Genomic DNA, 12023 nt, shown 5'->3' on the forward strand with positions numbered 1-12023 from the left:
TGAGCATCACATAGCCTCTGCTTCTTATTTGCTTCCAACACAAATAGAAATGTGCACACGTGCTCCTGGTGTGTACAATGGTTAGAATAAGTGGTCGCAAACGATAGATGTGCTGATAAACAGCAGGGGCTGTGCGAGGTTCATTGGCATAGCCTGACAGATGATGCTTGGGTACTAGGATGCTCCGTGTGCATGCGCATACCCTCGCTACTTTCACAGGTGCGCTCCGTAACAGGGCACTGACCAGTGTGCTGGTCACTGCTCTTGTGAGATTATTAAAATGTTGGAGTGTTGTAGACCTATGCAAACATGCCCTAGTGGTGAACCACTAGAATGAAATCACACAAAAAAAATACAAACCATGGAGCAATAAAAATGTGTTCTTTTTGGATGTTGTTAATAAATTGGCTTGTGTTGGTAAATAGCTCATAACCCTCTGCTGTGACTCAGTGGCTATGGTGTTGCTCTTCTGAGCACGAGGTCGTGAGTTCAGTTCGTAGTTGTGATGGCCACATGCTGATGGGGGCAAAATGCAAAAACACTTGTGTACCGTGCTTTGAGTGTAGGTATAAAGAGCCCTAGGTGGTCAAAATTAATACAGAGCTCTCCTGTATGGCATCATCCGTCGTCCACTGTATAGTTATGGGTCCTTATGCCCCACAGTTCTATTAAAATTTTTAGCTATATAGCTCAATGAGACACGTTATTAATCTTACTGCAGATCAATGTCATGGTCTATGAACGACAGGATACTTCTTGGAGCATTCGAGCTTATTACTGTATTCTTAAGAGCTGGGTTGTTTACTGTCATCTGCCTTTAATCGGCCTGCATAGGAGGATGATGCATTGGAGTAAAGAACAGGGAGAGAGGATAGCAGAAAGAATAGCATAGAAGTAGGGGAAAAAGCCTACAGTTAAACCTCGATATAACGAACTTCAATATAACAAAATTCTTGATATAATGAAGTATTTCACTTTTCACAACCTCTTGTCCATAGAACACCATGTATTTATAACCTTGATATAACGAAGTGTGCTTATACCTGATTTCAATACAGTATAGACCGCTTATAACGTAAGTCGCCGGAGTCACGAATATCTGCACTATAAGTGGTACCACACTATAACCAAAACAACGATTTTCAAGCCGTGCACGTATGCAAAATATGTAGACCAAGCATGTAGACACGCTTTGTACTATCGCGCGCACATCGCGATTACGTTTTCGCCAGTGATCTGGCGAAAACATAATCGTGTTGTAGCCGGTGCTCTTCAAGTTCGGCAGCTTTGCACCGAGTCAAAACGAAACAACTGTTTGCCACAACCGCTGCGGAAAAAACCGCGGCCGCTATCGACGCGATCGTGGATGACGACTACGCAGTTACGAAAGCCCGCGGCACGCGTTGTTATGCGCAGCGGTAAACGCAAGAATACAGGCTTTAAAGACACAAATAGGCTCGAAGCGTTCCGGCGTTGCTTTCATTCACGTACGATTTCAACTGATGGCTGTGGAGATGCGGACTCCGCCGCTTCGTTTCAGTTGGACGCTAGCGCCGTTCTTGCTCTTTTGTGTCGCACATTTGCGGCGCTCGACGCTCACCGAGCTCCGAAAGTAGTCCGAATTAGCCGATGTGCGGCCAAATAAGTCTGAATTAACGAGAGTGTGGTTGCATTGAATAATGCATACGCCGGCCGGGAGCACGCACCTCGTTGAGAAGCGTGCTCACTACCGCCCTTGTCGGCGAGATTTTCCCGCGGAAGCCGCATTATAACCGGTATTTCGTCTCACGCGGCTACACTGTAAGCGGTATACGTATACATGGAGTGCTATGGGAAAATTAATGGGAGTCTGAAAAGATCGTACTATATCCCGTCCTGCACTATAAGCGGTTACGTTATAAGTGGTCTATACTGTATAACGAAATTTCACTGCCGCCGCAAAGGAATATCGAGACAATAAACGGAAGCTTCCGCGGACGCAGATGGTCAAATGATTGAATTACAAGCGGCTGCTTGCCAATGCACCTCTTGAATCGCACGCCACGCGACAAGAGCGACCACCAAAGTGGAGCAGCGTCATGTTCCGTATAAGGTTCAAATGCGATAAGATCCTATCGCGCCCCGCAGACTGTGTGCTTTAGGTGCGAGTGAAAGCATGCGAGGGTGAGACAAGAAAGATGACTTCACGAGTGCCACATTCCCGTGCGAGCAAAGGGAAGAGGGGAGGCGAGTGAGTTCGCGGTAACGTGATCAAGCGTGCGCGAGGGGGCGGGGGGGGGGGGGGGGGGGGGGGGAGTTGGGGGTGAGTTGGTACATCTCGGCCGTGGCTGCACATGGCTGTAAGTGCGGCTGAGCGCATATGCAACCGCGCACCCTGCTTTAGAGGTAATCTCCCGTGTGTGCAAAGAGTGGGCGTGCCGAGAGGGCAAGGCATCATATAAGCTATCTTCCCACGTGTTTAGTATTGGAGGTTGCCTAATCTCGAGTTTCGGACACCCGTCAGAGGCAGACGAAGCATTCACTCCCCGCTGCCGGTGCTTTTCATGATAGCGTCGCCCGCAGTGAGACGACGCTATAGCCACGGGGCAGAGGGGACGCGAAAGCGTGGCTAGCTTCGCTTAATTCGCACCACCGATGTGAAGATATTGTTGACGTGGCATGAAACCGTATCATTCATCGCTGACTCCCAAATTCAACAAAATGAATTGTTTTCTCATTCAAATTTGCTTTTTTCGATTGCCTGATAATTCAAAAAATATTGCAGCTGCTTTCTGTGCAAGAAAAATCAATCGGCGACTGTACTTATTTAAATAGAAGGTTGAATTTCAATATAATGAGATTTCGATATAACAAAGCAAATTGCTGATTTTAGCGTCTTTGTTATATCGAGGTTTAACTGTACTGGAGACTATATGCAGACTACTTACAAAATTTGGTTTGGTTTGGTTCGACACCCTGTTGATAAGGCTTAGACGGTGTAACATAGAGCAAATTTCATGGTTCAGTTCTCCTCGCATCCTTTAGGTTATGTTCAATGTTCGGTTATTTTTTTTCTGAATATCTCATCAGACTTAGTTGTGCCCACCGAGCCATTTTCTTATGCATTATTCGTTGGAGCTTTGCACCCACATAATGTTAAAAATACAGTCTCACTCTATTTGTGTTTCAGTCTCAAATGCACTTGGTCTTATTCCTGCTTAGTCACATAGCTGTAAGGCACTGTGCCCTTGGTAGACTGCTTCTCTGAAATGTTCTGTGTATTTATTCTGTGTATATTATGCAACCAGTGTTGAAGAACAGCATTTTCAGCTATGCAGTACATTTCAGCATCAACAAAGTAGTGAACCAGATACTATTCACTGAAAGTACCAGTATAATCTCGATGTGAAAAATTATCCACATACAAAAAAAAGTGTATATATAAATTGAGAAAAAAAAGTATGCCAAATTTTGCAAAAATAGAAACCAAGAATGCTTAACCGTAATTATAAGGGACTAGACATTAGCATTTTTACGATGCTCTCCTTACTCCCTTTAAGGTAGAAAATGGTTCCATAAATTTACTTTGTGTTATAGGCACTGAGCTGGATTTTGATGCATCGTTAAGGAGCTGAACGTGCTCCTGCCTCTGGCAACTCTTGCATCAACAGTTGCATCAAAAGCAGATGAAACCAAAGCAAACATTAAAAAAAATTCAAGCAGAAACTCCTCTGGGAGTTGTCCAAGTATGCGTAAGCATTGTGCCACTTGCTCATTTCCACGCAGCGCGTTGTCATTATCAGTGTTATGACACTTGATCCGGCCAGTACAAATGACAGCGCTGCGACAACACAAACTGGTGCGGATGGAGGCACAAGGTGCATTGATAACACAAGCAAAGTACTGTAGGTGGCAGCGCCATGTGCGCTGATGAAGTTCCAATCATCATAAGCTCTGGCGTAAGCATTTCTATGTTTACCCAGCGAGAAAGCTGTCAGTGTGTCCGTCCGTCCCTCCGTTTGTCCGTCCCTCTTGTAAGACGATTGCTTTCAAGGTAGATCCCGCAGCAGCAGGTGACTTTACCTTTGTACCACTGGCGTTTCAATGCAAACGAAGAGGCTTAAAACACAGCGTGTGGAGTTATCAGCAGTCGGCACTCTCTGTCCGCTTCGCAGATTGCTTTCAAGATATGGTCCGCACTGTCGTGCCAGAGTATGTTTGATCGGTCCGTGCCGCTGCCGGAGTCCTTCGATCACAGTTCATAATGGTTCGACATGAATGGACTGCTGATAACTCCACACGCTGTGTTTTAAGCCGCTTCGTTTGCATTGAAGTGCCAGGTGGTACGATGGTAAAGTCGCTTGCTGCTGTGGGCTCTGCCTTGAAAGCAATCGTCTTACATAAGGGACGGACAGACGGAGGGACGGACGGACACACTGACAGCTTTCTCGCTGGGTAAGCATAGAAATGCTTACGCGAGAGCTTATGATGATTGGAACTTCATCAGCGCACATGGCGCTGCCACCTACAGTACTTTGCTTGTGTTATCAATGCACCTTGTGCCTCCATCCGCACCAGTTTGTGTTGCCGCAGCGCTGTCATTTGTACTGGCCGGATCAAGTGTCATAACACTGATAATGACAACGCGCTGCGTGGAAATGAGCAAGTGGCACAATGCTTACGCATACTTGGACAACTCCCAGAGGAGTTTCTGCTTGAATTTTTTTTAATGTTTGCTTTGGTTTCATCTGCTTTTCTCACGTGTTTAAAAAATTTGCCTTGTAAAGAAGGGATTACATTATGTATGTAATTGTGTGTACAAACTCCTGAGGCCAAAATGTTTCTTGACTGATGTATCTACCAGCAAGTTGGACCCGCCTCTGCCACCAAGTGAAATATCGGCTCTTGTGACAATGGCTGTTTCTCGAGTCTATCCACTGCCAGTGCGAAGTCCTCCCGTTGCGTTCGATGATACAGCAAGTGGCGATCAACCACATAACCATTCAGAGTTGGTGGCAGGCAGCCTTAGTGCACTGGACCAATTTCTTGCCGAGTTATTGTCCAAGGACCGTACTCCTGATAATCTTCAGCTTATCATCAGGGTGAGTGATTGTAGAGGAAGTAAGATAAATTTCTTGCAAAAAAAAAATTATTTTAATGAGTGCTTTAACATACACTTACTGATACTTCATCAGCAATGTGTAACATCTACATGACACATCAAAAATATTGATGGTTTAACTTGTAGAACCTGGTACTACATGCATTCAGATGTTAAGCACTGTGAAATTAGTATGCAACCCCAGCTAGCCTGATGCTGTGCAGTACTGTGTGTGTGAACTTATGAAAACTCTTAGAACATTACAGCATATTAGTTCATGTTTTCTAATGGTGAAGGATGATGGTGACAACCATAGGCGCCGACTACGGGGGGTCTCCGGGGTTGAGTCCACTCCAGAGTTTTCTGCCCCCCCCCCCCCCCCCCCGCTACTAAAATGTCAGTACCGGAGTCCTGTTACCCAAACCATTTATGGTTTCTTTTGAGTTGCTGCTACATTTTTCCTTAAAATGATATTGTGGCAAAAAGCTCACTGCAACATTGTTGACGGGGACATGCACGGCTTTTATTCATAATTTCACTTTATTTCTGAAAATCCTGGCAATAGGAAAACAAGCGCCTTAGAAGCACCCCAACGGCGGCTCCCTCATCCGTATTTTTTCACTTCAACATGTTATTTTAATTTCCAGTGTGAACACCATGTACAGACACATTATATTTCAATCTGTATATACACAGGAGAAAATTTATGATATTTTGAAAGAGAAAGAGGTAGCCAACTAACAATTATTTCTAATAATATGGATAGCCTATGCCTAGAGAATCAATATGTTGCTGTATGTTCAACTCGCTGCAAATTGCTTTGCACACTTTTTTGACACTAAAAAGGACCTGCAGACTTCAGTGACCTCTTCGGCAGAGTCTTTTATCAACGGTGTGTGAAATACACGTGAATGATATGTGTCTCAGCATTGCTGCTCTTTCCAGTAGGTAATGCTAGCGACACATAAAAAAAAAAAAACTTATAATAATTTACATTTATTGGGAATGGAAACATTGCAACGTGCATGCAGAGGCCATAAATATATATATATATATATATATATAATTAACTTAGTAACCGAAGTGAGGCCAAGCCGGATTCACTCGAAATCAGAATCAATAGCAGTCATGTGCAGCAGAGCTTCTACTAGGACTTAGAAAAAAAAAAATACGCCGCAATTTTGCCGGAAAGGCAAAGCAGTATTAGTGATAGTGAAGCATAAGACAATTACAAGAAAAAGATTCTTCCTGTATAAATCCGTGTAAGAGCCGCACCGCACCCCCAACTTGAAAGCAAATATTTTTTTTTAATCCAACCGAGAAGCAGTCACGTTCAGCGTGATTCCGATCGGGCTCCACTGCGAATTTTCCCGCGCAGCGTACTTTCGCGCGTCGCAAGTATATATATAAAAAAAGAGGCGGTTATAACTTAAGCAGACGGGAGACGCGCCCCACCCTGACCACTGAAGCGCAGCAGCCGATTTCCACCGCGACTTAAGAAATAGTCCCGTTGACGCGACTCGGCCCAGCTCGAAGCGCGGGCTGCCATGTCCTCCGTCGGCAGGGTCACCGGCCGCCTGGCTCATGATGTCAGTCTAGAGTGCACACCCATTGGGGGATGCTCGTTTGAGGGGCAAATGCCGCTGCCTTCTAAAGTTGTACACGGCTATAGATGGCGAGAGGAGGCGATCGCGGAGGTTTACGGCGGATTTCATACTCGTAGTTGGAAAAATTAGATAAAATGGCCCGGTCCCTTCTAAGGCTCGTCAAAATTGTGGCGAAAAAGTGCGGCCTTCACACGGGTCTGTACGTTGGTTATATCGCCTATATGAATTGTAGTAACGTTTACTCACTAATTAAAATAACAAACATCGTGCAATGCACGGACCATGTAAACCTGTAAATATCCCGCTGGATGACCACGAGCAGTCGCTATCACAACGCTGGCGTTATGAAGAACGCCAGCAGCGGGGGCGGATGGTTCGTACAGCCATGCGATTCGTCGCGACTCCAAAAATTAGATTCATCATAACTGCATATTTTATGTCCACTACAGGAAGGCTTCTGTCAGCGATCTCCAATTACCCCTGTCTCTCAACTTAGGCTATGCGATCTGCAACACTTGGGGCACGGAAAAACAGCCGAAGAAGGAAGACAGTGCGCATGAAGCTAGCAGCCATCCCTGCTCGCCCTTGATCATTGCACCCCCCAATTATTACCAACAATGGGATATGGCACGTGGGCCACGTAAGCGTCAACCGCACACTGTAATTTGCAGCTGCGGCAGGGCTAGATGAGAAGACGCATGCTCTCCTCCCCATGCGCGCATTTGATTACGTGACCTCCAACTAACCCGAATATTGAGCGCGTGGAAAGATAATGTCCATCAAGTGTTACGGGCTTTTTCTCGTACCCGTAGTGTACGAGCCGCTCACTCATATGACTTTTGGACTTTATACGGAATATCACAGCGACAACGACAGCGAAAATTTACCTGGGGTGTCGATACAATTGATGTCGCAATAAAAAAGAAATAGAAAACGGGCTTCTACCGCGGCTGCGAACGTTGCAATGTGCACCGGCCACAAACACAGCATGAGCACCAACGACAAAACCAATAGTGGGCACCTCGCTTATCGGTACTTTGCCAGAACCTGTCTGATGCTGATAAGGAAGCGTATTTTCCACCATATGAGCACCAGCGGAAACATAAAACTAGGCGTGCGGGGAGACAGCGCACGCGAAGGGACAAGCCATCTCGGATGGCTCAAGCTTAAACTCGGCGCAGATTAACTCTAAAATGAAGTGCGTGACCCACATATGTATGGCAGAGGCAGGAAAAGTAGAAGTTGAGGACCCATGTGTTCTATCCGCTAGGCGAAAGAAGACTCCACGCCGCTATCAAGAAGGTTCGTCAGCTCACGTGTTTCCATCAGCGAATGACATGTACCGCCAGAGGTTCTATGAAGTACTTGACACAGTGCTGTCTTCGTTAAACAACAGGTATCCACCTGATATGTGGCAGCATAAGTCCCACATTGAGCAGCTTGCCATAAGGAAGGAAGACGAAGCATATATAACATAGTTCTACGGTGACAACCTTGAACCAGGACGCCTGATTTTGCACAGATATATGCTGATTGACATTTTAAACCAGCAAAGGCCGGCATCATTGCACACATTTGGGGACGTCGTGCGCATGTTTAAGGGGGGGGGAAAGGGCGAACACCTGCGAAACCTTTTGCCGGAAACGGCCAAGCTAAAAAATTTGCGTTGGCCATACCGGTCTCGTCGACCACATCTGAGAGGTCCTTTTCTTGCCTTCGGCGACTGAAAATGTACTTGCGGTCGTCGACTGGACAAGCCCGTTTGAACCATCTGGCAATGTTTTCACGCCCACAAAGAACTCTCCCACAAAATCAGTTTGATTAAGATTGCTAACGACTTAATTTCGAGATCAAGTGCTCGAACGAACACTTTTTCAATGATGGTGAAATCATTGCATCAGACAACGAACTGATGTCTTTAATAGGAGAGAGAAATGCACCAACTCACAAGTCAAAGAAAACCACCTGGCTTAAAAACCATGCAAAAAGTTATACAAAGGAACGAAAATGGGGTACATAACAGCGCAAGCAGAGTGAGGGCATTTGGGCAAGAAAAGACGCGTGGTTGAGCTATTTGTAAAACTACCTAGTCTATGTGTGCATTTTCCTTATTAATTTTTATTCGTCGTATGCTGCATTTGCCTCTCAATAACACAATCCACGTTCCTATATTTGCTATCGAGTCCTTTCGCCCTTTTGAGATATCGCTGTCATATTTATTTATTTGTTAATATATTTATGATGAAGTTAGGAAATTTGCAGGCGCAAGTTGGAATATGCTAGCTCAAGAGCGGGGTAATTGGAGATCGCAGGGAGAGGCCTTCGTCCTGCAGTGGACATAAAATATAGGTTGATGATGATGATATTTATTTATTTGGGCACCTGATAATTTTTAGTCTATAATCCTTTGTTCTGCCTCCGGAAAATAAACGAAACCAGTGCCATAAGGCATGCTTTGACATGTAATCAAACTATGGCGTTATGGAATCACATTATACTTATGCTAATAATTCTAGTCATAAGTTGTGTTCAGAAATTGTTATATATTGTTTAATGTTTATATATTTATGTCTTATCTTCTCAATAACTGACCTTTCGTCAGGAAAGGATTTCTTGATTGTATCTTTTGTATTAAATATTTTGCAAGGCGTTACATTGCTTTTTCATAGATGTGTACTTGTGCGACTTAATACGCACAAAACACATGCATCTCCCTAACGTGTTTAACGGAATCCACTTGTCGCATGGCTCAACCAAGAGACACCAGTCTCTTGGCGGTGCGAGGGGACTCAGGCTGTAAAACTTAATTGTCTCCTACTCTGTTGGCGCTGAGCCGTGCTCCCTCAAGGGCTGCAGAAGATAGGGCCAACCTTTCCTTTCTCAAATGAACCACTTAGTAGTCCTACTCTGAGGTCTTGCAAACACTCATATAAGCTCGTCACTTCAGTGAACAAACTTTCGAGGTCTCACGGAGGTGCCAATGTAACTGTTATTAAAGGTAATATATATATATATCTGGCGTAGCCAGAAATTTTGTTCGGGGGGGGCTCAGGTTGCAGCGCGGCCGCCTCCTTATAGAATTTGTCAAGGGATCAAATGCATGAAAAATAACTGCATTGCAAATTCCATTGTATATTAGATGCTGCAAACGAATTATTGTACTCTATGCACTGTCCAATAAAATATGTATGTTGTCATAAAAGAATAAATTCGTATGCCCCAAAAATTGTGGCAGAAATAACTGATATCAATGCTTCCGCGTTTTTTTTTTTTTTTTTGTCTATTTAATAAGTAAAGAAAACATCACATGAACTTTATAACTATTGACCCTTTTCGCGGAGCAGTTTGTTTTAGAGAAACTAGATGGCGCTCACGGCGGCGCGCCATACCTCTCCTCAGTGACCGCGCACGAATACGAAACCATTACCGCTTCTATCTTGCTTCTGTGCGATCAGCTGTCGGAAATGCAACTGAGTTTTCGCTAACACACTGTGCTCCAATCATGCTAGATTGAATAATGTGGATTCAAGACGTGTGCAGTAGTTGGCTGCAAAAATAGTGGCTGGCATGTTAAGGAATAGAATGAATCTGTGTGGCGAAGTTCGCGGACCGCTGCTGCAACTGTCCGAACGTGTTACCGGCACTTCGTGATATAGGGCTTTCCTCGAGGATACAGAAATTTGCTCATCCGCCAGCCTTGTATCGCTAACCTTCAAAGAAAGGGCTTCATCCCCAGAACGTCGGCAAGAATGAGTACCACTCGTTAAACAATGACAAAGGGAGTAGCGCCGCTTCCTGTCATAGTAAGTTTCGCGCACGTTATCTATACATATCTGTCCAAGTGGCAGGAAAACTTGCGCCCACTCTATCGCCGACGTATCAAGAATAAGTGAATAAACTCACACTTGAATATATGCGCACTGTATACACACAATAAATGACGGACTACACCTATGGCGCACCAATGGTCGAAGCTGAATGTTTCGTGATGGTCCACAAGAGTAAGCAAGTTACTAGCTGTAATATATGTTTGCTACAAGGTATTACAATGTACAAAACAGCTACGTTTCAAGCCTTGTGCGCAGCAAGAGCAAATCTATCGGATTCGGAACTGAGCACACCCGCGAATGATTAGGCAGAAAATAATCAGATAGTGGCCGCACCGAGGAACTTCACTGGGTCAGAAACTGACAAGCCACTGCTTCAAAATATTTGCCGAATAAAGAACAAAGAGCAAAACACACTAATCCTGACTGAATTCATAATCGGACAGCTTGGAATACATATTTAGCCCCGCTTTTAGAACAAGCACCATATACGCTGCTTATGCCATTTGGACATAGCTTAATCAGCTCCGAAAGCGCTTTTGCATGTTCTCTGAAGCTGTGATCAAAGCTTCGTGTCGTCCATCTAGTCACCGTCTATGATATCTCCGAAAACAGAGGTTTTCTAAGCCGCGCCGGCGTCATACACTTCCATTGTAAACAAGGAGGCAACGGAGGCAGTTGAGGCAAGCAATGGACGCGTCACCACGTGATCAAATATGGCAGCGCCCACGGGATTGCCGCGAAAAGGGTCAATATAAGTTCGAAACCAGCAAAGCAGTGCATGCAGCTTATATGAAAAACGTAAAGGCCATGAAATGAATAGGTTGAGGATAAATATTTTGATGAATCTTTGTCATTCAATAACCTTGATTACATTTTTCTACATATGCAACGGCCAGGAAGAAACCTCAATGACGCTATCCCTCGTTGCAATCGATTGCGCAGGAGCAGCTGTAACTCGTCGTGTATTGTAATTACACCGAGATAAGACTCGCAGCATTGAGTACAAATAAAAAGTGGGAGTTCTGCAAAATATATATTAGAAATTGCAAAGATAGAATGGAATATACAAATGCGAAGATACAACTCGCTAAAGGGCAAAAAAAGAGTCGCTGGAAACAAAGTTCACTGCTTGTATACACAAAACCTCGCAATAAGATATTTAAAAATACGTATGAGTCTCCAATAAATCTACGTATTTAAGCAAACGTCAGTGTATATGATGCGTCAAATAAGACAAATAAACATGTTGCTCAGTCACAGATAGTAAACTTTGTGCACGAAAAGTAAACTTTGCGCACAGAAAGACAGATGATCTAGGCAAGAACATAACTATGATCGCAGAAATCGTGATATGTACTTGGGCCATGCAGCGGTCGCGACAGCGCCATGTGGGTAGAATAATAGAATAATGCATAAATCAGTACAAAAATGTGTAATTTAACTGCCTGCACAACGCCAACAAATATTCTGCACCCAAAATTAAAGGAGGGTATTCCTTCGTTTCAA

The 12023-nt window shown here is 44.4% G+C and overlaps 1 protein-coding gene across 1 annotated transcript in view; it reads left to right on the plus strand.

Annotated features, from left to right (window-relative positions):
- LOC119436147 (maestro heat-like repeat-containing protein family member 1) overlaps positions 1 to 12023 on the plus strand; it is a 267656-nt gene that overhangs the window by 146044 nt on the left and 109589 nt on the right. Inside the window, exon 22 of the mRNA XM_037702909.2 lies at positions 4844 to 5081. Within this exon, the coding sequence (XP_037558837.1) occupies positions 4844 to 5081 (238 nt within the window). The remainder of the gene's footprint in view (positions 1 to 4843; positions 5082 to 12023) is intronic.

The sequence above is a fragment of the Dermacentor silvarum genome, chromosome 1, assembly GCF_013339745.2.
Source record: "Dermacentor silvarum isolate Dsil-2018 chromosome 1, BIME_Dsil_1.4, whole genome shotgun sequence".
Classification (NCBI taxonomy): Eukaryota; Metazoa; Arthropoda; class Arachnida; order Ixodida; family Ixodidae; genus Dermacentor; species Dermacentor silvarum.